The 27564-nt window shown below is 40.2% G+C and overlaps 2 protein-coding genes across 4 annotated transcripts in view; one reads left to right on the forward strand and one right to left on the reverse strand.

Annotated features, from left to right (window-relative positions):
- Nucleotides 1-224: 224 nt before the first annotated feature.
- ALKAL2 (ALK and LTK ligand 2) lies at nucleotides 225-15882 on the forward strand. Its single transcript, XM_089531055.1, has 6 exons — nucleotides 225-465; nucleotides 2900-3215; nucleotides 10768-10821; nucleotides 10912-10992; nucleotides 14220-14285; nucleotides 15356-15882. Exons 2-5 carry the CDS (start codon nucleotides 2957-2959, stop codon nucleotides 14282-14284), a joined length of 459 nt encoding a protein of 152 aa, XP_089387181.1. The 5' UTR covers nucleotides 225-465; nucleotides 2900-2956; the 3' UTR covers nucleotide 14285; nucleotides 15356-15882.
- Nucleotides 5483-27564, reverse strand: part of LOC149311434 (low molecular weight phosphotyrosine protein phosphatase) — a 41385-nt gene continuing 19303 nt past the window's right edge. For 2 of the 3 annotated variants that reach the window (XM_089531054.1, XM_089531052.1), the window contains exons 4-6: nucleotides 26869-26930; nucleotides 23048-23153; nucleotides 22104-22406 (exon numbers count right to left, since the gene is read on the reverse strand). In XM_089531054.1, the coding sequence (XP_089387180.1) occupies nucleotides 22329-22406; nucleotides 23048-23153; nucleotides 26869-26930 (246 nt within the window). In that variant the 3' untranslated portion in view covers nucleotides 22104-22328. Of the gene's footprint in view, nucleotides 5725-22103; nucleotides 22407-23047; nucleotides 23154-26868; nucleotides 26931-27564 lie in introns of those variants that run through there. The other variant, XM_089531053.1, reaches the window with a different exon arrangement.

The raw sequence follows: 27564 nt of genomic DNA on the forward strand, positions 1-27564 counted from the left end.
TGGTGCTGGTGTTGCCAAGCCCTGGGGCTGCTGCTGCTGCTGCTGTCCAGCCCCCTTCCACCGGAGCCCAGCCCGCCTGCAGCAGCAGCAGCAGCAGCAGCAGCAGCATAAGAGGAGGGATGGCTGCGGAGGGCAGAGGAGGAGGAGGAGGAGGAGGAGGAGGGCGTCCAGGGCGCAGAGGATCCGGAGCCCCTTCCTGCCTGCCTTCCTTCCTTGCGAGAAGCCTGACTCTCCTCGGCCCCCTCATGGATTCCCCCAGGAGCCTATATAAAGCCCAGCCATGGAGTAGTAGTAGTAGTAGCAGCAGCAGCAGCAGCAGCTGGAGGAGACCCTTTTGAAGCCCCAGCCAAGAAAGAAGAGAGAGAGAGAGAGAGAGAAAGAAGGGACCAAGCAGCGCATCTCTTTTGGAGCCAAGCAAAGGCAGAAGGAAACTCCACATCTTCTTGGAAGCAGCAGAAGCAGCAGGTAAAGCGTTGCTTCTCCCCTTCAGCTCTCCTCCTTTTCCAGGACCTGTCCTCCACTCCAGCCTGCTTCTCCCAAATGTCCTCCATTGGGGGCCACGACGAAGATGCATGCATTTACATTCCTATCAAGTGTTTTTACAAACAGGCTTGGATCTGTTTCTCCTCCAGAGAAGACCAGGCGTCCTCCTTTATTTCCCCGCCTCTCCTCCACCTTCAAGACCTGTCCTCCATTCCAAGCCTTCTCTCCCTATAAACGTCCTCCATTTGGAGCATCAGCGAAGAAGCAGGCGTTGAGCATTCAGACGAAGCGTCTTGAGCTATTTTTTGTACTCCTTTTTGTTTGAAGGTCCTCCCTTTTGCTTGTGAGGACGCAGCTGGGGAGCCTGGAGAGGAGAGGGGGACGGGGCTGGTGGTGATGGTGGTTGTGTGTTGTGTGATGGGTTCCCGTGGACTTAGCCTCCTATAGAGAGACCTTGCAGCCCCTTTGAGACTCACTGAAAGAAAGAAGTTGGCAGCCTGAGCTTTCCTAGACTTCAGCCGACTTCCTCCGATGCATTTTGGAGCCAAGCAAAGGCAGAAGGAAACAGATGCATCTGAGGAAGTCGGCTGAAGTCTAGGAAAGCTCATGCTGCCAACTTCTTTCTTTCAGTGAGTCTCAAAGGGGCTGCAAGGTCTCTCTACGTCCTCTATGGTTATATCTTTGAATCTGGTGGGGTTTTCTGGACAGGTTTCTTCAGAGGAGGTTCCCCCCCCGACCCTCCTTCGAGGCTGAGAGAATGTGACTTGTCCAAGGCCACCCAGGTTGTCTAGTAGGACAACCCTCAAAGCCCAGTGATCCCCCAAACTGGACCCTTTAAAGTAATTTTGGACTTCAGCTCCCAGAATCCCAGGCTATTGGCCAACATGGCTGAGACTTCTGGGAGCTGCAGTCCAAAGTCCCTGAAAGGGCAGAGCTGGGGACCGCTGCCTGGCGCCGAATAAGAGGGGCTGTCTGTCCCCTTCCCGCCCAAGGGAGCCTTCCTCAGCCCCCACTCCTTTTCCTTTTCCAGGACCTGTCCTCCATTTCAAAGCTCTGCCCAGGAGGCATTCCCAAAGGTCCTCCCTTTGGAGCAGGCACCAGGGAGCCTCGCTTTCTCTTTCTAGGAGTATGGGGTTTTGTTTTTTTAGCTTTGGGTCCTGTCCTCCATTTTACTTGAACTGTTGTCCTCCTTTTTTCGGTGAGGATCCCCTGGAGGGAAAGGAGGACATGTCAGACCTTGAAGGGGAAAAATATGGAGCTATGACCAAACCAAAGCTAAACACTGTAAACGTAAACCCATGCCTCCTCATGCTCCAAATGGAGGACCCTTGGGGAATCCCTCCTGGAGAGGAGGCTTGAATTGGAGGGCAGGTCCTGGAAAAGGAGGACGGGCTCGGCTACCCTGCTTTATCCAACTCTTTTCACACCTAGCCCTTGGCCAGTTCCCAACTAGGAGAAAAGTTTGCAAAACTTGGTTTCGTTGCCTGTTGTGGTGGTGGGTTCTTGTTGCTGTGTGTCTTCAAGTCCTTTACCATTCATGGGGTTTTCTTGCCAAGGTTTCTTCAGAAGAGGTTGAGGCTGAGAGTGTGTGACTCTCAGTGGGTCTCCATGCAGAGGGTCAACCCCTGCTCTCCAGTCACAGCCCTAGTCCAACTCGGCTGTCTCTGGTGTTTCTAGGAGGGGTTGTTCTTTTTATCACCACTACCACCAGCAACTTTACTCCTTTATGTATTTCAGCTTGCAAATGTGTGTATAAAAACAATGGGATGCCCTGACTCTGGAGACCAGGGCTCAATTGCCAGCTCAGCCATAAGACCTACTAGGAGACTTTGGGCAAGAAGTCACACTCTCTCAGCCTGCTCAGGGGAAGGCAAGGGCAAACCGCCTCTGAACAAATCTTGCCCAGAAAAAGCCATGCTAGGTTTGCCTTAGGGTCGCCATAAGTTAGAAACGACTTGAAGGCACACACAACAACAACAAAGTGCCCCTGAAAATGGTAGCACTCCAGAGTGCCAAGGGCAGGGCTGGCTGGCTGGATGCCTTCCTTTTTTTTTTTTTTTTTTTTTTGGCACTTGCCACTGGCAGAACTCCTTGGCCAAAGAGCCCCATGCCCGTGTGTAACTGAGGAGGATCTCTCTCCATGGGTAGAGAGAACTTGTAGCACTTTTGAGACTATAGAAGTTGGCAGCATGAGCTTTCCTAGACTTCACTCTACTTCCTCAGATGTGTTGTTGTGTGTTAGTTTGTGACTAAGAGAGGGAAGAGAGAGCAGGGATGAGCCCTGTGCAGCCTCTCCTACTTAGTGCCACTAAGCCACTCTTAGGAGGAGCTGATGCCCTTGCCTTTCCTTCCCATTCCAACTTGGCTCTGGACTAGTGCCATTCACTCTCACCCCATTTTCTTTCCTCCCTTGCAGTGCCAGGGCCCAGGCGAGGGTCACCCTGCTCTCCTGCCCTTCACCTGGCCAAGGGCCATGTCCAGCCGGCTCCTGTGGGCTCCCTTGGTGGCGCTGATGGTGATGCTTTTGGTGGCCGGGGGACATTGCAAGGAGAGGCACCCAGCCCTGAAGGACCGCCAGAACCTCCTCGACCTCATCATGGAGATCATCCAAGAACTGAAGAAGTACCACCCAGAGGAGGATGAGGAGAATGGAGTCCAGGACAAGCAAGCAGACCTCCTGGGACGAAGGGAAGTCCCTGACTATGGAGCCAACTCAGAGGAACAGAGGGTCGGTAAGTCGGCACAGCCCACCCGCCTTGGGCTTTCTTCTTTTAACAAATGGGTTGCCACAACACCAGAGAGGGCTCCCATGCAGTGGCATCCCTAGGGTTGGTGTCATCCCTATTCATTGACCTCCTCCTCTTCCCATTTCACACCATACAGAATCCTTAGTAATTTATTTGGCACTAATGTTACTTGCAAATCATAATTCCCACATGCCGCCCAATGTCCGTGCAAATAGTTGTGACCTAAACAACTAGCAAAATGAAAACTACACCTTCAAAATCACAACTTTCTTCTTTTCTGTTAGTTTCAAAGGTGCTACAAGATCTCTCTACATACCGATTCTACAGATTAATACGGCTATATCTTTGAATTCTTCAAATCACAAATAATAATAAGTTTAATTTATATCCCACCTCTCCAAAAAGGATCGAGGCAGGTTACAGCATAAAATAAAATAAATAAATAAAATACATAAATAAATGCATAAATCAGCACACAAACCCCCTTATCTCTGTACACCTAACCTATATGTATTTATTTATATATAGTGAAGATTGGGTTAAAATGTAATGTTTTAAAGAAAATTTAAAAAGAATATTTTTTTAAAAAATCATTTTTAAAAATTAAAAATTGAAATTTTAATTTTTTAAAAAAATTCTGGGGCCCCTCCTTTCTCCTCCCACTGAGATACAGGCAAATGCTACAATATTTCTGCCAAAATATAACTATTTGAGCAGAGGTGGTGTCACCCCCCCCCAGGGGGTCAGCTGGTGCCATTGCTCCCATGCCTGGGGTGGGGGGCAGGTGTCTCCCTCCAACTGGGTTGCAACCTGAGAAAGCCTGGCATAAAGTTTAGCCGTGGGAATGCTCCTCCCAACTTCTTAACTGTTTTACAGTCTAGCATCCTGGGAAAAGGAGAAAAAGATCTGGTCATCCTGGGTATGCCAGACTCTAACAAGAGTCTTGCATTTCAATCTTCTGCCCAGGAGGAATTCCCAAATGTCCTCCATTTGGAGCAGGACTAAGAAGCATGGATTTATATTTATATGATGCAGCATAATTATATTATATGTGATATGATTATATGCTCTATTTGGAGCAGGACTTAAGTAGCATGGATTCACATTTTTTTTTATATGAGTGTTTTGTGCTTTTCTTTTGGTAATGGCCTCCATTTGGAGCAGGACTGAAAGCATGGGTTTACATTTATATGAGTGTTTTTGAGCTTTTCTTTTGGTAATGTCCTCCATTTTTCTTAAATGTCCTACATGTGGCAGTGCCTTGTCCTCCTTTGCCGTTGGGACTAGTCACCCTGAGTGTCCCTCATTCCAACACCCTTCCAAAAGTCGCCCATAACAAACTCTTCCACTCCATCCTTTCCGTAACAGTGGTAGTCCGGTTATTGTAGTGTGCTTTCCTCTTCCATCCAGTGTGCTTTTACAGTGCATTCCTGTGTGTACATCCACAGATCCTTTATCCAGATTCAAGCAACTACAATTTGTGTGTGTGTGTACATAGATATCTCCAAAAAAGAAACTTTGAATGTTCCATTTTATATGAGGGACTCTGTTTTACCATGCCACTGTGCTTAATGGGACTTGAGCATCCCCATATTTTGGTAGGGAGGGGGTGGTGGTCCTGGAACCCAAATATCAAGGGACCACTGTATATGGAACCCTTGGAACTCAGTGGCTAAGTCCCATTTAGCTCAGTTGCAGGAGTGGGACTAAGTCCTATAGGGCCACAGCCTTTCAAGCATGTATTGTTTCCAATACTTGTGGTTTTTCTGCATCTCCCCATCAGTACTTCTTTGTCTGTAAACCGTGACTTCAGTTTGCTCTGTTGTAACTTTTGAGAAGTTTGATGGTATCTTCTAGCACAGTCCAACAGCATTCCAGTGCCTATTTGAAACTTTTCATGTATGACAAGTGGATTTCTGGCTTCCACTCGGGTTTTCTGTGCAATTCTAGTGAATTTTAGTTACATAGTTAACCTTCAGCTGTAATCTCACTAAAATTTCAGAGATGGATCTAGTCTTAGACTTAAGAGGAGAGAACTGAAATCAAAAGGACCTAAATTAGTCATTGCTATGCTGTTGATTTTAATGGGAATATTGTACGTGTGGCTCCAGTTCAATAGCTCCAGTTTCACTTGACAATTCTTCATCTCTTGCCTGTAAATCTTATTTTGAATGGAAAATGCATGTTTGGTCACCACATTACTTGCTCATAGGTCATATAGTTCACTTTCTTTATTCTTTTTCTCCTAGATTTTAAAAAAAGGTATCTTTATATTCTACAGATTTTAATAGGAGAGTTAAGCAGGAGCTTCAGGAGCTATAAGAGAGAAAAGGGCTTTGGATTTCAAGATGTTTTGAATGTCAAATCCATGTCCACAAATTGTCCAAATCTGGCAGGGAGAGTTCTGGATAATCTTCTGTTGTCCTATTTCTCAGCCGCTTTTAAAATGTCCCTTTTTCGTTCTCCTCCCTTTGTCCTCAGGTTAGTTCAATTGCTGAAACAGAGTTCAAAATGCAAAAAAAGTTCACACTCAATTAATGAGGTTGGGGGAGGAAGAGAATTGGACAGAATCAGTAAGCTCAGGCAAAAGCAAACTGCTGCAGCCTCTCATAGCTTGGGTGTTTTCTCATTAATTACTCTTGCCATCTTGACCACACCCTGATGTTGCTGGTCACATGTGTTCTGGTTTTCACCTGTGAAACTAGAAAGTATGCAAACTCTCAACTGCTAAAGTCTACAGGCAGTATGCCCAACAGCAAGGACAGTAAGTTGTTATCTAAAACATCTGAAGGGACAAAGGGGCTAAACAGACCGGCACTAAACACCAGCACTGGCCGTCTTGACTCCTCCCTGATGACGCTGTCACGCCACACACCCAACCGCATGGAGTGTGGCATCATGCCATTTTTTGGTACAGCGTTTAGGTGCACTACGTCAAAGAATCAGCAAAAAGCTGCCACAGCAAGCACAATTTTTTGCCACTCTAAAAAGGAGCAACAAACTGCCAGATCAGGGCCATGGCATGCAGTTGCTGTTGCCCCGATCCGACGCTGGGACACTGCTCTGTTGGGGCGGTCTGTTTTGCCCCGAACATTTCCCACCAATGACATAAAGGCAAACTAGACTTTTATCTAGTTCAAGCCCTATTTAACTACAGTATAAAGTTTCATTTGAATTAATTCTTAGATCAGAGTAAGGCTTAGCTGGTAGTTAATTATTCTGAAATAATTTTATTTTACTTCAGTGGGATAATGCTATAGAAAATCATTTTAGAAATCCATCTTTAGAAACTTACCATATGATTCCATTATTATTTCCATGGGAGTAAATATCATTAAAATCAAACAGGAATTTTTACTTATCATAAATGTGAATCAGTAACAGTAAGAGCAAACTTCTTTATGTAACCGCATCCTAACATTTGCATAGAATATCACTTAATATAGATCTATTTAGAAGCTACATTATAGAGGGAATGATGCAGCTTAAAAAGTGAGCCAGCGTGTGCGGTCCTGTTGAACTTTCTGTTGTAGAGTAAATCCGGAACACAGCTGAAAGTAGAATCTGTCCCTCACTACAGACACTGGACATGACAGGGACAGGAGATCATTCAGGCCAGGGGTGGGCAGTCTTAAAAGAATAGTATACCTTGGTCACTTGCCAGAAGTGCAGGATGGATGGAGCTAGCCTGACATATTTTGGGAAGGAGTTGGACAGTTGATGTGCTAGTATAGAAAAAACACTCTCTCATGGATTCTCCAACCCAGCCTCTCAGGATACTCTGAATTAACAGAGCTTCAGTAAGAGTTCTCTCTATAAGCACATGCAAACACAGCAGTAGGTACAACATTGCTATGAGCAAAACCAGTCCTCTGTTCCTGACACTGAAAGAGCCAAGGGACTGCAAGGTGTCTGTGTAGATTAATTAGGTTTGTGGTTATTTCCATAAAATGCAGGCCCACTCCCCCATGAATGCTGCCTGTTTCAATGTCAGTCAACGTTCTACCATTTAATATAATTTGCATCTTGTTTCTAAACATGTCTATCTGGTATCAAGTTTCACTGAAGCCAGTGTGATGGCAGACTTTGACTATTTACAGTGTAGTATACATTCTACATGACAAGTAAACAATACAAAGAATAGCACTCAACTCAGGCAATCCAAATCATGTGCCTAAACTGCTGAATTTGATAAATGACCCTATTTAGCATAATTTATTCTGCTCCTGTTCTACCACCACATAGAATAAGGGTGTAGTATTTGAGACTCTATTGCTTCAGAGTACAGGGCACAGTTTATAAAGTTGACTATTTTTCTACATGAAAAATACTGCTGCAGAGATATCAGATATGGGCACATTCAGAAGTTGTTGCACTACCGTTCACAGCATCCCTTAAAATGGATTGTACTGGCTAGGCTTATTAGGAGTGCTCATCAAGCCTAGACAGCATAGCCAATTGTGAAGGATGCTGGAAGTTGCATTCTAACAAAATCTGGAAGGCCACAACTGTCCACCATTCCCAGAGATTGACATAAGAAGGAAATTAATATCCAGAACTTTTGGCTTAGTTTGCTAGTCCTACATGCTGGGAGATGATGGAGGTGATAATGACTGACAATTTAAAGAGCATTCAAAAATGTACCTCCCTCCCAACTTCAATCTGAAGGAATACATTTCTCAATCTACATCAGAGTGAGAAATGTGTGGCTTTTCTGATATTGTTGGACTACAACTTCCATCACCCCTAACTAAGCACCATAATCAGTCGTGAGGGGTGATGAACTACAATCCAACATCAACGGGAAGGCCATGTGTTTGCCATCTTTGGTCTACAACCTCAGGCTATATGTACAGAATAGCTTAACTAATAGGCTGATCTTGATGTCTTACCACACTGTAGAAGTTCATTAGAACAGAACTACTGAGGTATACTGGTGAACTTGTTCTAATAAAAGTAACACTAATAAAATGCTAATACTAATAAAAGTAACATTGCTGGACCCAAGAACTTTCCTTCACTGTCTTGTTACCACTGAAAGGAACAACTCCTTAATAAGTTTTCTAAGGCATCTTACTGTCTCCTGGGACACTTTTGAGAGAAACATCTAAGCATTTAATATGAAGCATGACACAATTAGGTCAAATAGGATAAGGTCAATTTAAATGAGTCTGGCTTTACATAAAATAAATACATGTTGAATTTCGAGAAATGTTTAAACTTGCCAGTGAATCAGATCTGCGATAAAGAGGTTCCAAGGGAATTCAAAGGCCACTTAGGCATTCATTTATGGTAAAATAAATACACTACAGTGCTCCATGTGCAATCAACATTAAGACATCAATATAAGTAACCATAAAAGCAGTAAAATATGACACTAACTCAAGGAGGCAGACACAAGCAGCTAAAGACAATTTCAATAAACTTGTTATATTCCCCTCCATTAAATACAAGATGTGGGAAAGCAAGCCACTAAAGAACAAAGCAGTTTGCTGCGTGTCTCCCCACTCCCAATGTTCTGTTCAAGACTGTGGTTACATTTCCTGTAAAGGAAATATTTGCCTGTCCTGAATATTAGGTAATAAGGCTGAGGAACTGAATCAGAGAAATAATGGCAGCATAAAGAATTATATCAGAATCCAGATTATATTGGTTTATTATCACCATCTACCCTTCTGTGCAAGTAAGGATCTGTAGAGATACAGATTGTTATGTGAACTGAAAGCACAACTATGGACCAACAGCTAGCATCTGAGAAGAAAGTGGATTTACATGTTTTGCTGACACTTCCATTAATCAAGAGATACCTAAGCAACAACATCTATGTTTTCACTGACATACTGTGAAACGGCTCAACTGACAGGCATGAACAGTGTCATTTGAAGCCCACAGCATGCAAACAGTATTATGCAGTTTAACAAAACTTGGATGGACTGTGCAGTTCAAGAATAGTTCCCACATTCTTTATTAGTCACATTGCTTTCAGCCAACCAGCATCCTCCACCCCCCCATCAGAACAACATAGCCAGGAGTACCTAGAATGGCCATGACTTTTGCAAAAGAAATAAGACATATAATAAAGTAAGAAAAGAAAGTGAGAATTTGTGTGATGGACTGATTTATTGGGAGACTGAAGATCAAATCCACTTGAGGTCAGCCAAATCTAATCTGATCTACTTTTCAGGGTTGCTCTGACAATAAAATGTGATGGGGGAAAGAAGCATGTATAGCTTGAAGCTAAGGGGTCATAAATGTAAATTGGGCCCTCCAGATTTGCTGTGGTAGGGGTGCAGGGCTCCTGTGAAAGTGGAAACACCACAAATAATAAAAAAAACACTTTTTTAAAACCTCTCTAGGAATCTCTAGGTCATCCAGCACAATTCTGTGGTCATCATCCATCAGAAGTCCATCACAGAATTGTACTGGAGGACCTATAAATGATTACAGAAGTGTTTTCTCTAGAATCTCTAGGTCATTCAACACAACTTTCTAGTCAACTTCTAGCAAAGTTGCATGGGACAACCTAGAGGTTTCTAGAGAGAACATATAAATCAAATCCAGAAATAAATCCACAAAAGTAAAGGTTGCAGATGTCAAGGGCTGACAGCAATAAACAAAACCATTCAGGGAGAGAAGGTTCTTAACTTATTTATACATTGGGTTTGTCGCTGTCTTCTACCATGCTCATCCCTACAATCCTTGACTGTAAAATGACTGTCTAAATTTCTGTTCTAGGCATTGACATTTTCCTGGTGAATATGTTTTAGATATTTTGCTGGACCTAGTTTCATGTTTTTTGTATTTGTCTAGTTTTTCCACTTTCACTTCTGAATGTAATGTTTATTTATATTTGTAGTACTTATTACAATGAAGAATTTGATTCTTCCCCAAATTTTCAGCTAAAAAGTCTTCAGCTCTCCCTGTCTCCCGGAATACTGAATATATTGTGAAGCTGAATACTTAGGGGAAATTGGTCTATGGATATGATAGTAATCATAAAGTAAAATGTAGGGCAGAAGTGGGCAACAGTGACTGTCAGATGGTTTTTGGACTGCAATTCCCATAATTCCTCACCACTGACTATGTTGTCAAAGGCTGGTGGAAACTGAAAGCCAAAAAATATCAGGTAGGTCCCAATTGCCCACCCTTCATGAAGAGAGTCTGGCTAACTCATAGAGTTGTGACAAATAAGCACACAGTGTAATTCTATATGTGCCTGTTGAACAATAAGTCCTACTGAGATCAACTTGATCTTTTCACTTCCCAGTTCATGTTCTCAGCCTCTGGGGAAGACAGTGGCAAATTTCCTCTGAACAAATCTTGCCACGGAAACCCCATGATAGGTTGATTTTAGTCTCCCCGAAGTCAGAAATTACTTGAAGGCACACAATAACATAATACTGATTCTAAGATCAATGAAAACATCACTACCTTTCCCAAAGATTTAAATTTTCTCCTGTATTGAAATATCTAGAAACTTAGTAAAGAACTTGGAAGGTGATTCTTGTAATAGGCATCTTTTATTCCTTTTCAACAGAAATAGTTCCAAGAGATCTGAGAATGAAAGACAAGTTTTTAAACCATTTAACAGGTAAGAAGAATCGAAACATTTATATGTTTTAGTCACTATCTTTCTTATGGTACCAATTCAACTGATCTACTGCTTCTCTTCTTTCCCCAGGACATCTTTATTTTGGTCCAAAATGCACTAAACACTTTCACAGACTTTACCACCATACAAGAGACTGTACTATACCTGCATGTAAGTGCTGTTATCTGAAACTAGAACCAGTAGCTAGTCACTGAATGCGTTTTTTGAGGCTGTGAGATTTTCATTAATTTCATTAGAGCAGCTACATCCAGCCTGGCACACTTTGGATGAATTAAACTAAACTTCCCATCATCTTTAACTTACTACTAGTGGTGAGGGGAATTATAGTCCAACACATCTGGAGGAAAGCAGAATTGGGGGGAGAAGCAGGCTAATTTAAGGAGTCTGTAGAGAAAAATCAAATGAACCACTGCTAGACATAATGAAGTTCAAATGTGGATAAATAGTACCTGTCCGTTTGGACTATAAAATGTCAACCCACATTTACTAATCATAGTTGCATTCCATGGGAAGCTATTTTAAATAGCTCTTGCTACAATTCCTCTGAGAGGTCTAATGGCTCTAATTTCATAAACTATCCCTTAAAAAGTACTTTTTGTGAGCAGCCAATTTGTAGTCCAATTATATGTCAACTCTTTAGGTTTACAGTGGAATTGCTTGGAACTTACTAATTCATCAGATAACACACATTAATGAATCAAATCTGTTTTGGCTTTTCAACACTGGGATAAAAAAAAAGTTGAACAATTGTTTCCTAGCACTATAGTTGGCAAGAATCAGAGATGGCGCTAAAATCAGGATGAATAATATGATGCATTTTGCGCCAGTCATAATCCAGGATCTTTTACACACTGATAAGTCTTGTCACTTTTTCTTTTTACCGAGTACAACATTCTGAAAAGGTAGTCCATACAAATGAAGTAGTGAAATCATTTTCATCTATACTTCTGCTCTATGAATAATCAGGAACAGGTATGCCTGCTACCATTCTACTTTCAGAAATAGGGATCAGTTGTATCCATTTAGCCTGCAAAACTAAATTTAAGATACAACATCTGGCCAAGTTTTGGGACTTTGATGTTTTTCCAGCTATCTCCTGCTTTTTGTACCTCTTAGGGTGATGAACAGTAGTAGAAAACCTGAATACTTGCATGCTTTTCTGGTATCTAGTTGAGCAACACATAATAAAGGTATTGTCTAATGGTGGATTTTGCTCCTCCCTCCCATCATGGATCTCACCATCCAAGTACAAAATTCATGTAACCTGTACTAATTCTACATGACAATGCCCTTGCTCTTGCAAAAGATAGAAGGGACTAGAAGGAAGGAAATGAGACTTCAGATTATTACATACATTCACACATAAAACAATCTGGGGATTTTGTACATAGGCATCTGTACAAAAGTAAAAACGATTGCCTAAGAAGCAAAATAAGTTTCTTACAGGCTGTAAACAGATGAACAACCATGTGCTTCATATAGTAATTTATGCCAATTGGATGAATCTTTCATTCACAAAATCTATTTCCATCTACTCCACAATACAAGTTAGGGTGCCTATGAGTCTTTCACAATGTTTACTCCCATCTGACAAAATAGCAAATGGATAGCATACATAACAGTGGCACATTCATCAAGGTACTTAATGGAGCATCTTTAACTTCTCTTCCCCCAGTAACCTTAGCCTGACTTGGCAGTCAGTCAAACAGCTTTTCTCATATTTGGATTTTAAATTAGGTTTCTCTATCCATTCTTGCCACCTGCTTATTAAAACTACTTACATTTTCAAGTTGAATGTAAGTCATTTACCACATTGGGGGAGGGGGGATGACTTGTTTTACTGCCTTTGAACATGGAGAACCATATTAATCCTTCACATTTGAATTAGGTTGCAGGTTTTAACTAAAAACATGGAGACCCCATATGTATATCTCCTTATATTAAAGTTCACATAATAATATCTGAATGAATTTTGTACAGAAAGTATTGCATAAGTTGGAAGTTATGTACCATAAGTTGCTGCATATTATAGTCCCTGTTATAGTGTATATTATTCTGCATATAATAAACTAGAGGAAGTTTCACATTTTCTGGTCCCTCACCCAGGTTTTTGTACCAAATTTGTATTTGACATGAATCATAACTAATGGCAACTCCCTCAGTGTACCTATATGTTGCAAATATACACTAGACCCTCCACATTCACTGGGGTTAGGGGCACAGGGCCCCTGTGAATGTGGAAAAACCACAAATAATGAAAACACTATGTTTTTACCTGAGAGAACACCTCTTTGGGAATCTGTAGGTCCTTCAATGCAACTCTGTGGTCAACATTTGCCAGACATTGACCATAGAATTGTGCTGGAGGAATTACAAATGCCTAGTGGAGTGAATGTTCTCTCTAGGAATCTCTAGGTCCTTCAGTGAGACTTTAGATTAAAATTGACCACAGATTTGTGCTGGGGGATCTAGATATTGCTAGAGAGAACATATTAATAAAATCCATGAATAATCAAATCCGCAAAAGTATATATATATTGAATGAAAGTTGGCAACATTCACATTATTTATGTACACAATAAAAATATAATTTATTGGGCTTTGAATATTTATTCATTACATCTATATCCTGCCCTTAAGCTCAAGGTAGAATACATAGTGTGAACTAGAACCTGCATTTCCCAGGTTCCAATCCATACCCTAACTACTAAATCAACCAGGGTCTCTCTGCTCTAACTACACAGATCCTCCACAAAGAGATGGACAGTATATCCCCCCCCCCTTTCAATATCATGTTATTTCTACTTTTTTGTTCATTTTTAAGAGTAATCAGAACATTTGTTTTATTCCACTGTTCAACTAAGGATTTAATTTCAAAAAACCATACTTGCAAATCTGCATACCTAACTTGCCTATACAGGTATTGGAAATTCTTCTTCAAGAGTGTGTTTGCAGGCACGTTGGTTGCATACCTAAATCACTGTTCCCTTGTATGTTTTCAAATACACATAGTTTCTTTTAGTAAAGACATGCCTACTGATCTTATGCATATTTACTCAGATGTAAGTCCAAGCTCAAGGGTGCTTTTTCTACCCACAGACAAGTCTGGATAGGATTATATATGCAACTGCATATAAGCATCCTAAAAATATACATATAAACATCTATTTATACACAGTCAGTTTCAAAAGTACACAGGTTCTGATGTATTTCAAAATAAATTGTTTCAAAATGAATTGCAGTAGATTTATATTGCTTTGTACAAGCTCATCATTTTAAAAAAGACAACAACTTAAGTTAAATCAAGTTCTTCATTTTAAAACTACATGTCAAAATTGGGTCTTTCTTAACATATATTTATGATCTTTTCACTGTAGACTATAAAAGGTGTGCCAGGCTTCTTACTCGGTTGGCAGTAAGTCCAATGTGCACAGAAGGATAAGGTGAGCTTTTGAAAGAAGCAATTACAGGCTGTCTTATATATGCATAGTAATATCTCAGTTGTACTAGCTATGATAAATATATTGGTGGTAGAATAATAGCTCTTTGAAAGGGGGACACTTTAGCCAGAGAGAGTGACTCAAGACTGTTCCTTTGGCAAAATACTGACAATAAATAAAAGGAATATCCCCTACTAGAAAGCAACACTGACTCTGAAACTCCAACCATTAATAACTTGTAGCAGTATGTAGTTAGCAGATAGTGATTTTGCTTTTAAAACAAAGCTCACTTGGCACAGCCAATTTTTCAGCAACCCCTGTGGATATGAGGAGCTGATTATATAATAAACTCAAACCATAACAGACACTATGCAAATTCAGTTGCAATTTTTTCTGAAGTGGAAACTTGTTTTTCAATAACATATTTTGCTTAACCACACTGTTACCCTGCATCCCCAAATACCCAGCTCCTTTTCTCCTGAAACCCACAGCAATGTAGTATGTTCATGTTCTAGTGAAAAGGGGTTCTCACCTAATATCACAAAACATCACACAAAATTAAAGTGCAATAAAGGAGCTCAACATTATTCCTTTTATCGCTTACTCTTTCAGCTCCAAGTGGCTTTGCTTATATAGCCAAAATTGCACTGCAGGGGAAGTACAAGTAACATTTCAAAAAAGGAGAGAAATTGCATGAATAGCATAAAGGGGAAAAAGCTTCAAAAATAGTGTAATGAAGACTGAACATGCTCAAAGATCACAGAATGTCAACTGTTATGGTATGGAACTGAGTTTTTCATACATTCCATATTGCAACATTTTGAAGTAGGTCCGTCTTATTCTACAAAAGGAGTGCAAAACGTAGCATAATCTTTGGTCATCCAAAATCTAGATCCATAAATGAAGGGTTTTTATCAACAACTGATGCCCATATCCTCTAGTAGAATCTGTAAACCTATCTGGAGTTATTGTATGTGTTGGATTGCGCGTTGAAAATTAAAGTGAAATATTTTCCCTCTCATGAAAAGTGAGAAATTAATCATGTATTATGTGTCTGTTTTGTTCTGTTTCAGATGCCACTATCATCAAAGGAATAGCGCCAAGAGAAGTGCCTTGGAAACCAACAGGGAAATTTAAAAAACATCTTTGTAACATATTCCATTGTGAAGAGATTTATTTTTGCAAGTTGATGGACTACTTCCCATAAATCTTTAAACATGTGTTTTGTATACTGTCACTACTGTTTACAGATACACATTCCTTATGGTGGAAACATTATCAAAACAATTTAAAATGTTTCATACTCCTTACAAGAGAAGTGTTGCATTGCCAAAAAAACAGTGAGTATCAGCCTTCTGAGTATGAATATATTTCATTCAGAGACACCATGGGACACTGTCAAGAAAACTTTCCAGTGAAGGAGGTTATCTTTTTTGCTTATGCAGGTGAAACTGTTTCATTCCAGCCTTTTCCTAAATGTTGGACTCACTGAATGAAAACTGTATGCCATGTGCAAGAGAAACATGTTTAAGTAAACCTTGGATTCTGCATTCACTCTAAAATGCCATCTGTTTTCTGTACAATAGAGGTATAAACATTCCAGTTAAATGTGCAATATGTAAATACTGTAAATAACATACATACAGAATAAAGTGTTTGGTATATAAGCTGGTTCTTCTTGAATATTTTTTCACATTTCCTAACTGCACTTTTGAGAATATGAAATAGGAATAGAAATATGAGCGGCAATGTGGTGTAGTGGCTTCAGTGCTGGACTAAGATTCTGGAGACCAGCATTCCAGGGTTTGATTCCCAGTTTGGCCATGAAACCCACTGGGTGACCTTGGGTAAGTCACATTCTCTCAACCTAAGTGATGGCAATAGCAAACCCCCTCTGAACAAATCTTGCCAAGAAAACCCCATGACAGGTTTGCCTTAGAGTCACCATAAGTCAGAAATGACTTGAAGGCACACAACAACATCAAAGAATTATGCAATTCATTGAAAAGTAAAGTTAATTTTTAAAAGGTGAAGTGTCACTTCACATAATGGAAGATAACAAAAGTTCAAAAGCATCTTTGAAAATAGTTCTTTCATTACACCAAACACCAATCATTCATGCTATCATTTTCCTCGTCTGCCTGCTAAATAGCTTTGTGTCATTTTGCCAACTTTTGCGCACAAATGGTTCTGCTTAATCTTCCCCTCCAAGGGGAAAGGACCCACAGACTTGAAGAACACGCCAAAACAGTATATACCACCTATGTCATCCTTGAGTAGGGAAAAGCTATTTGTGGCAGAGAAGGGGAAGGACATGTATTAGTATAGTATAGTACAACACCTTGGTATAGTAACTAATGTGTTTGGACTAGGAATAGTCAGTCAAATTCCCACTCAACAACAAAGTCCTTTAAGGGACTTTGGGGAAGACACTCTCACACTAAACCACCTCAGAAAATTGTTCTGAAGACAAAAACAGGCAGTTTTGAGCTTCTTAAAGGAAAGGAGGAATATAAATGTAGCTAATGAAGTGTTCAGCTAGACATTTCTGCCAAGTTCACTGGGAGCAAAACTTCTCCCCTGCTATAAACTGTAAAGTACTGGAAGTGAATGGTAGACTGCTTTTGATAATAACTGTGGTAAACCATCCTTTATGAGTTGACTAAACTCATTTAAAGTTAGGGAGCATTACATCTCATGGTAATAAATTAAAAGAAGTAATTATGTTGTTATAAAGAGTATCTATCCTAAATCTACCATTGATCACTTCCAGAGGATGATCATATCTCAGCATTGGTTGTAATAAAGACCCTCACTTTATCCTACTGCTTACTTTCTCCATTTAGTTTTGTATTGAAATCAATTAATTATAGCATCACATTATTTTGTGAATGAATAGTTCTCCATTTAGTTTGTACTGAAATCAATTAATTATAGCATCACATTATTTTGTGAATGAATAGTACCTGTTTTTGTATCCATGACTATATTTTCTCAGGGTCCTTCATTAAGGACAACATCAAACCTATTTGGGAAACCACACAAACTATGTCTGCTAGATTATTCCTATCTTCATTTCTGAAAAGAACTTTGTAGCACTATTTGATAAGATAGCTTCCTCTTGCTGAAACCAACTCTTCATTAAGTAGCCTTGTTTTCTATATGCTACATAACACATGCTTTAATAATATTTTCTATCAGTTAATCTCAGCTGAGGTTTGGCAAGAGTTCTACTGCCTGACACCTCTATTAATTCTTCACTACAATTTTCCCACCAAATGTTTCCCACACATACCCAACACACACCTGGTTCTGGGCAGGGTTGTACCTAAGGCAAGCACAGTTGAAGCTCTCTCTCTCTCTCTCTCTCTCTCTCTCTTTTAAAGTAGGCTATGAGAGAACCCATGTCACATATATTTGCTACAGCCTTGCATGCTCAGGCTGGTAATAGTAATTCTGGGTCTCAAAAGAGCTGGACCTTTCCTGCATGTATAGACTACTGGTAAGCTCATTACAGGTTGTTGTTATTCTGTGCTCTGAAGTCACTGTCAACCTTATCACAAGGTGTTCTTGGCAAGATTAATCCACCATTGCCCTCTGAGGCTGAGAGAGTGTGACTTGCCCCAAGCGTTTACATGGCCAAATGGGGATTTGAACCCTGATATCCATGAGTCCAACACTCAAACCACTATACAGCTTAGTTAGATCCCTATATAGAAAATATAACTGTATTCAAGTATCCCTAAGGAAGAATTTACTTACTCATTAATATCACAACCATCAGAATCTTTCAGCTGTTAAAAATAAAAAGCTACTTACATCCCAGTAACTATATCCGTGCTAAAAATTAGAGTAAAATTTCACAAACTCGATTGGCTGAAACATGCTGTCATAGCTTACCAGAACAGCTGATTTTTATTGAGCTCAACTGTGAAGATGTAACTCATGAAGACAAGCCTTATTTGTACCCCCCCCCCCTTTTCCAAGTGTTTACTGTTGTTACAGAGCCCAGTTAAGGGACAGAAACATAACCATATGAAACACCCACTTTAAATAGTTTAAGATGGAGATTTGAGATGGTAAGGCCTTTTTTTGTAAATACACTCATCCCTCCATATTTGCTTATTTGACTTTTGTGGATTTGATTATTCACAGATTTTATTAATATGTTCTCTAGGAATATCTAGGTCCTCCAGCGCAACTCTATGTACAACTTTAACCAAAAGTTGCACTGAAGGACCTAGAGATTCCTAGGGAGAACACTCCACTAGGCATTTGTAGCTCCTCCAGCGCAATTCTATGGTCAGCATCTGGCAGATATTGACCAGAGTTGCACTGAAGGATCTAGAGATTCCCAGAGAGAGGTTCTCTCAGATAAGAACATAGTGTTTTGGTTTTTTGTGATTTTTCCACATTCACGGGGTCCTGTGCCCCTAATCCTAGTGAATGTGGAGGGACAAGTGTATAAATTTAACAGCATTCACAGAAAGGCATTCTGTTTATGAGGGATTTAAATGTGCATCAGTATTTCATGCACTGTTTATTTAGATGTACTCAGAAATAAGTGGCCGCATCATAAAATGAAAACATTACAAGGACCAATATACGTAAACTAATCTTTTCACTGTTTTATTTGGTCTTGAACTGTCAAATCACAGGCCTGGAAGCTAATTACTAGTTTATTTACTTACTGGAGCTGTAAACTTTATGGAAATAAAATTTGACATCTTTATTAAAACATAATAGGGTATATTTAAGCAACACTTCAGTACAATATCATATTAAATTATGACTGTTTAAATCTATCAGGGAGAATTCCAAGATAAAGCTACAACAGTATTTATAGAGCTCTGCCCTGCCTTATATCAAATTCGATCACTGGTCCACCTACCTCAGTATCGTTGAAACTGATTAGCACCAGGCTTCTAAGGCCATAAACATAGTTTTCTATAGTACTATCAGGAAATGCAAGAGATTGAACTTGGGACCCTCTCTATAGCAAAAGCATGTATCCCACCCAGTGAGCTACAGCTTCTATTTAAATGCATGCCTTGATGCATTTCAAACTAGAGACTTCTAAGGCTCCATGGATGGATTTCAATGAGTTTGAACTACAGGCAATTCTTCTCTCCCTTGATTTGCTTTCTGTCACTTTGAAAATTGTGCTGATGTGCATTTTTCTCGGGAAGGGGTCCAAAGCTTTCATTAGATTTCCCAAAGGGATCTGTGATCCAAGCATGTTAAAAACCACTGTTTCAAAAAATGAAATTTTAGGCTGTATCAACATAAATATAGTGTCTAGATCAAGGGAAGTAATAGCACCACTCTATTCCACTTTGGTCATGCCTCACCTGGAATACTGTGTCCAATTTTGAGCACCACAATTCAAAAAGGATGTGGACAAGATGGAGCATGTCCAGAAGAGGGTGACCAAAATGGTGAAGAGTCTGGAAACCCTGCCCTATGAGGAGAGACTTAGGGAACTGGGTATGTTTAGCCTGGAGAAGAGAAGGGTAAGAGGTGATATGACAGCCCTGTTTAAACAATGGAACAATGGATGCAAGCTACAGGAAAAGACATTCCACCTAAACATTAGGAGGAACTTCTTGACAGTAAGCCCTGTTTGACAGTGGAACACACTCCCTCAGTGTGGTAGTCTACTTTGGAGGTTTTTAAACAAAGGCTGGATGGCCATCTGTCAGGGTACTTTGATTGTGTATTCCTGCATGGCAGGGGGTTGGACTGTTTGGCCCTTGAAGTCTCTTCCAACTGTGTAATTCTATGAAAACACACAAAATATGAACCTCATTTCAAAGAGTATTCCTGCTTCTCAGAAAGCTTACCAATAGTAGTAGATACTATCTACAATAGTAGATACTTGTGTGTATCTACTATAGCTTAAATTCAACTGCTAGTCCCAAGTACAATGACCAAAAGAAATTACACTGATTCAATGGATCACCTTAACCTAGGATTAACAAATGAATTTATGCTTAGAAATACATCTTTTCTCCTCTAGCACACTATTGCTTAGTCAGGCATACTGCAGGAGACCAGTCCATAGGCCTCAAAGAAAGTGCAGCTATGCTGCTCAGCAAAAGTCAAAATCACACTTTTCTATGGAAGGCAACATCTGGGCATACCACAGAATGTCTGGAGTTTAAAGAGTAGCAGCCAAGGGGTGGAGAAAAAGTGTTCAACCATGTATTCATCATGAGGAATACTCCCTTAAACAGCAATTGCTACTACTCCCAGCCAGAGGGGTTTATCACCATTTGTTTTCATGTCTACAGTATGACTTTATTGATACCATCTAGTAGAAGATACAGATCTTGGCAAACATTTTTGTAGAAGGCTGTCTCATCTTTGCAACAGCCAGTCAAGCAGTATTAAACTACATGGGGTGAAAATAATCAGTAGGCTCATGCACTGCCTATTTACAAATTATCATTCATGTCAACATCTTTCAGCATATGCTGTGTATTGCTTTGTCTCTAGCTATTTGTAATATAGGGCAATTTAATCAAATCACACCTTTACCAGGATATACCTTGTATCCTTCACTGTTTACAAGTTTGTTGTTATTTGCAGTACCTTATGGCATTTCCTTCATGTCTCTGTGCAACAGATGTTTTTCTTTGGTTCAGTTCTGAAGCAGCAGTGTAGGATTACTCCTCAAGGAAGGGCACGATGCGAATACAGATGCCAAGCTGGGAGGATGTCATGCTACAGAGTAACTGATAATCAAACTCAAACACGTTAAGCAAGAGACCAAGGGCTTGATCTCTTCCCAAAATCATGTTTTATGTAATGAGCCAGGTTAAATCAATGTGGGCAATAGCATGGCATAATGTAGAAAGATTCTATTCATGTGCTTCTCATTGCTCTCTAAAACTCTAGGAATTTGTACAGAAGAGACCCAGTCCTGCCTGATGTTCTAATTAGAAGAAAGACAACTGGAAAATAATATTAAAACACCCTACAAGCAGAGCAGGAAGCTAAGCTCTGAAGATCATCAATAACTGGTGTACCTTTTGGGAGCATGACAGTAATAAGGATGACTTTGGCCCTGAACAGACAGGCCAAAATAAAGCTGCTTCGGGTCACTTTGGAAGTATGCTGTTTAAATGATGCATGTGTCCTAAGAGGTTGGAAACCATGCCAAAGGCACACTCCAGTCCTAAGGACTGGAATGCAGCTTTGGGGCAGCTTCTGGCCTCTTAAGATGCATGTGTCATTTAAACAGCATAACTTTTTTTTTACATTGATGTAATTTATTCTGATTCTGCTACCCCTGGCCAGGACCAAAAAGCTGATCAGATCACTTCACAGAGTAGCACTTCTAACATCATTTTAGCAGTTATCAGCACTAGATTATTTTTAAAAAATAAAGTATCTGAATAGTATACATCTAGCTGTGCATAAACTTTGAGTTTCTCCTACATTTATGTAGCATAGGCAAATTCACACATCACAGCTACTCTAGAGGTCTGGAAATTTTAATGTATACATAATTATTTATGCACTTGTCTATCCCCCCACCGTAACTTTTGTATGTTAACCTATACAGAAATGTTGTAAAAATAGAGCATGATGTTACTCTTTAGTAGTTATCTGACAAAACATTAAAACCTTATGAATGAGGTTTTTATGGAGGTTCAAAATATATGTATACTTTTAAGAAAAACGATTAGGGTTAAATTTTTTAAAAAATTGACATTAGTGTATTGTATTTAGAGGGTATACACAGAAATTATTATACGTAATATGTAGAACATGTATACCAGGAATCGCCTACATTTGTTCTGTAAATTTTGCCCCCCCCCCCCCCCAATATGTTGACATTGGCCATAATCAATATTCATTCTAACAAACTAATAACTCTCAAGGAGAACAGAAACAGTAGATGCAGTACAAAACTAAAATCAAGAATGTTCAAATGGGATCTATTTTAGAGGTACAATATTACAATTTTATGTCAATAGAGATTTTAATTAATACCTTTACAGAATGGCTAGACATTACTTTTAGAAACACTGAGCCCTGTTAATGAGATTTCTCCAAGAATTCTTTACAACACCTAAGACACTGCTGATAAACAGTTTCAAAATCGTCATCATTTCCCTAGAAAAAAAGAAAAAAAGATCAAATATACCAACTGAATTTGGAAACAATGTTTGTTATGGACTACAGTGGGCCCTTGGTATCCATGGGGGATCTATTCCAGACCACCCCCCTCCCATGGATACCAAAATCTGTGGATGCTCAAGTCCCATTGTCCTCAATGGTGGTGCGGCCATGCCAGCATTGGGGACAATGGGACTTCACCTCATGCATCCTCCCTCCCTCCCTGCTTTCACCTGAGGCGGCAGGCGGCAAGGGACCACCTCCTCCCACTCCTTCTTCACCCTCCTCATCTCCTCCTCCACAGCTTCCTCCCTCATCCTCCTCCGTCCTCCTGCCTCCTTTGCCCTCTTCCTCCCGCACTTTCCCCCTCCTCTTCCTGCCTCTTCCTCCTCCTTGCCCTGCCTCTTCCTCTGTTGCTGCTGCCGCCACCTCCTTCCTCTTCTTTGCCCTGCCGCCACCTCCCTCCTTAATCCTCCTTCTCATCTTCCTTGCCTCTTCCTCCTCTGCTGCCCCCCCATAGGTTTGCCATCTGCAGATGCTCAAATCCATGGATAGCAAGTCCGCAGATACAGAGGGTGGACTGGACAACATTTATTTTGAGTAGGAAAGGACTACGGTATATAGTCTAGGATGCTTACGTAGTATGGATCCTCAATAATTAGTTGTTTCTGTGGATCATAACTTCCAAGGAGCTCAATGTGAGCTTTGCAGTTCTGAATCTGATTGCTTTTTCTTTTCAGATCTCTGCAACACAAAATAATAAGCAACTTTTAATCGTGAGTATATGTGTGTATGAAAGTATTCATTTATTTGGCATCAGCATATACATTTTACACTGTAAAAGGAAACTATAGTATGGACATTTGTTGTAGAAAAAAATAGCAGCCTACTTCAGGGAAATATGCAAACAATGTATTGACAATAAAACTAAATCAGTTTTGTCAGTGAACTTGCAAATTCTTTTTCTTCTATTGACTAGATGAAGTTAACACTACCCCTGAAAACTCAGATTCACAGCCTGAGGTGTGTTCCTGGATTCAGTTCCAAGCGTGGATGCCCAGGATTCACCAGAGGCAAATAGCGTATGTACACAGTTAATGTGTCAGCTGGGCTCATTCCTGAAAAATCTGATTTGGCCACAAGACCACATCCCTTCATCACATACCATACTGCAACACACACTACATAGAACCGACTCTGAAAATATCTGGAACCTTCACTAGAGCAAAAATGCTGTGCCTACACTGTGGACTGGGTCTCAATTTAGGCAGCACCTAAGTGCCTTGTTATGCTGGCTTTATTTCCCACCAGCTTCTTTATGATGTATACAGCCCAATATGATTTGCATCCAAACTATATGCAGAACTGCTAATTTCCCATATAAACTTTCCCAGCTTATCATTCCCATCACCATGGGTGAGGATATGAGGGTTACTGGTGACTGCTCTTAGACTGCTGTTACCCGCCTCGATCCTCAAAATCAGAAGAGATATAAATAAATTTTCATTTCATTTCATTTCATTTCATCTAGTAATCTTCTTTTAAGAGAGGGTAAAATGGTCCCCTCCCTGTTCTTCTTCTCTTAACCAGACAAAATCCCCTTTAAAATTGAAACAGACTTTTGGCAACTGAATAAATGCTGATGTAGGGATTTTAATTGGGGTTTTGTATTACCCCCCCCCTTTTTTTTTTTTGATGTTTCTGTTTTTAATTGAGTTGTTATAAATTACTTCCTTACAGTGATGTCCCCTCCACCCAGACAAGCAATGTTGCCAAATTCAGATAAAACCTGAGTATAGTTGGACACGACCAGACAAACTTGTCAAATGGGAAACCTTTACCTTTATAGGGCAAACTGGCTATAAAATTTGTAAACAAATCTTCAGGTGACAATGTCCTCAGGTTTCAGCCATCTGTTATGTATTGGGTTGAGCCTGAAGAGATTTTATACACTACAAGTTACTTGAGGTTTGAGAACTGGGAAGCAAGAATGATGTGCAGAATCACTGCTAACATTTAGGACATGTGTGCTATGTTTGTTGAATGACTTGTGTATATGATATACTGGAGGGACAGCTCTAACCACTATGCTATTAGCTATGTTCAGAGGAAAATGTCCATTCTGGCAGTAAACATATAGTAATCAAGGAAAATATGGCATTAAAATACATTATAAAAGTATGGTGATGCTGCAATGCCGACATATCTTACCATTTGCAGGAAGTATTAATAATAATAATAATAATAATAAAATTTATTTCTATACCGCTTTTCCACATTGATCAAAGCGGTGTACAAAATAAAAGAATACAACAATACAGCAATGCAAGATAAAATTACAATATATACATAACAATAAAACTGTGTAAAAAATTACAAATACAATTAAAATAATAATAATAATAATTTGTTTTATTTATATACCGCTATTCCAAAGATCATAGCGGTGAACAGCAAGTAAGCTAATTAGCCCCCAACAGTCTGGGTACTCATTTTAGCGACCTCGGAAGGATGCAAGCCTGAGTCGAGCTTGGGCCCTTTTGCTGGGCTTGAACTCGCAACCTTGTGGTCTTGAGTGAATGGCTGCAGTACAGGTATTTAACCACTGCGCCACCAGGGCTCCATAAAAAAGCCTATTAAACCAAATCAAAGCCAGCTGAGCTAACGATCCATGATGCAAAATACATATGGGGGGGGAACCACATGATATCAAAGCACATGGGGGAAAGCTTGATGGAAGAAAAAGGTCTTAAGTTTCTTTTTAAAGAGATCCAGGGAGGTGATGAAGCGGAGCTCATCGGGAAGGGTGTTCCAAATTTTGGGGGCCGAGATAGAAAAGGCCCTTTGCGAAGTCGATGCATATTTCGCAGTCGGAACCCTCAACAGGTTCTTCCCGGCTGACCTGAGTGTGCGGGGTGGATTATAAGGGGAGAGGCGGTCCTCCAAGTAACCTGGGCCCAAGCCATTTAGGACTTTATAGGCAATTACCAACACCTTGTATTGTGCCCCGAAGCAAATGGGCAGCCAATGGAGGTCTTGTAAGATGGGTGTTATGTTGTCAGCCCTGGAACAACCAGTGACCAATCTCGCAGCCATATTCTGCACTAATTGAAGCTTCCGGGTTTGGTACAAGGGTTGCCCCATGTAGAGCGCATTACAGAAATCTAACCGAGAGGTTACCAGAGCATGTACCACGGTTTCAAGGTCCCCCCGGCCCAGGTAGGGTCGCAGCTGGCGTATCAACCGAAGCTGATAACAGGCGCCTCTGACCGTCGCATCCACTTGAGATGTCAATTGGAGCGACGAGTCCAGAAGCACCCCCAAGCTGCGAATAGAGTCCTTCAGGGGGAGCGTGACCCCATTTAGGACAGGTGGAAAAATTTCACTACTGGGGCCTGGGGAGCCTATCACTAGTACTTCCGTTTTCTCTGGATTCAGACTGAGTTTGTTTTCCCTCATCCAGCCCATTACCGACTCCAAGCAGGGATTTAGCGGAGAGATGCCTTCCCTAGTCACTGCATCAGTCGGAAACACAGAGAAGCATATCTGGGTGTCATCAGCATATTGATAACACCGCGGCCCGTGTCTCCGGATGATCTCGCCCAGCGGTTTCATGTAAATGTTAAATAGCATGGGGGACAAAATAGCTCCTTGAGGGACACCCAATGTAAGTTCCCTCTTATCGGAACAAGAGTCCCCCAGCTGCACCATCTGGAATCTACCCGAGAGGTAGGAATGGAATGTATTAACCAAGGTAAGCAGCCTGGTGTACTGTATCACCAGAAAGCCCAGCTTGTTTGCAGTGTGATGGCAAAGCAATTTTTGAAACAGCTTGAAAAGTGGCAGAAGTTTTGCTAAACTAAGCTGTAACATTTGCTGGCACCTTTGACAGAATAACCCATACATCCCACTCACTTCTGCTACAGAGTAATAACAAGAAAGCAAGCAATCATTGCATCACATGTGGCAAATCTGTTTCAAGGACTGTTGCAACATCCAAGTGACATGTTCTGGTTGTTTGCAGAACAGCTGGCACAAAGAATGAGCCTTTACTGGGGCACATTTCCCTCAACAGAGACTCTTCCCTTACAAAGTATGAAAATTAATGCACAACGCCACCCTTCACACTAGATTTCCTGCAAAAAAGAAGAAGAAAATAAAACATAAAAGAAGAGCCATACCTTTCATGGTTTATGGCTGTTTCTTAATTTTGGAAGTTCACAATAAGATTTTTTGGTTTGCTTGTTTTTAGTCAGGAATGACAATGCACCAGAATTCCCATGGGGTCAGAAAATGCCCCAGAAGTCACTCAACAGTCAACCCAAACAGATAAAGATTAATGTGATCATGTTTTAGAGCTATCTGTTTTTAAGCTGCCATGGGAACCAGTACTGGGAAAAGAATACAGGGAGAAAGAGAAATGCTGTAAAAGCAAAAAGGACCTTTTCCCACAACTTACCGTAGGTTGCTTTCATCCATGCAAAGTATATAATCAAATGTCAGGAAATCATCTTTTGTAACCTGAAATTCAACAAATATGTTTAATCTGTATGCAATTCTAATAAATTGTTAAATAAGAATTCTACTGTGACAGTTGCATAATTGTAAGTAGATATTAGATTCTAAAGCAGAAATATAACTGACTCTAAAGCATTAAAAACCTTTCATATTTTTTTTTAAATTATAGGCGCTTCAAAAGCACACCAGCTGGATACAGCTCTATATTCACAGAGAATATTTTAAATGTTGAAAAAAATGATCTCTGTATCATTTTATTGTAGTTAAAATTGTACATACTGAAACAGTGAAAACTTCAACTTATTAAAAAGGACAGAATACTAGTCTTCACTCCAAGACAGATAGAATTGTTGGACTACTGAAAGAAATGGATATCTGTCAGTTCTAACAATTTTATATAGGCCAGAATGAGATTAAGGTTAGTAAAAGTAATTAAAGGAACATTATTGAAAATGTTGTGCACTCTCCGTAAATTAAAACAAAAACAAACCATGACTTCCTTAAGGCTCCCTTCTCTGCTTTCTACCAGCAGGTAAATATTGTTGTACTTTTGTTTCAATTTTTTTGTTTCTGAAATGTTTTTACATGCTTTTAAATTAGTGGTTGTTTTAAAATGAGAGTATATGTATTTTTAAAA

Source organism: Sceloporus occidentalis, unplaced genomic scaffold (assembly GCF_023333645.1).
Source record: "Sceloporus occidentalis isolate IW3139 unplaced genomic scaffold, rSceOcc1.0.p SCAF_6, whole genome shotgun sequence".
NCBI lineage: Eukaryota > Metazoa > Chordata > Lepidosauria > Squamata > Phrynosomatidae > Sceloporus > Sceloporus occidentalis.

Coding starts and splice junctions, on each gene's coding strand:
- ALKAL2 (XM_089531055.1), top strand. CDS start 2,957: ATGTCCAGCCGGCTCCTGTGGGCTCCCTTGGTGGCGCTGATGGTGATG. Junction 3,216..10,767: donor CTCAGAGGAACAGAGGGTCG/GTAAGTCGGCAC, acceptor CCTTTTCAACAG/AAATAGTTCCAAGAGATCTG. Junction 10,993..14,219: donor AGACTGTACTATACCTGCAT/GTAAGTGCTGTT, acceptor TTTTCACTGTAG/ACTATAAAAGGTGTGCCAGG.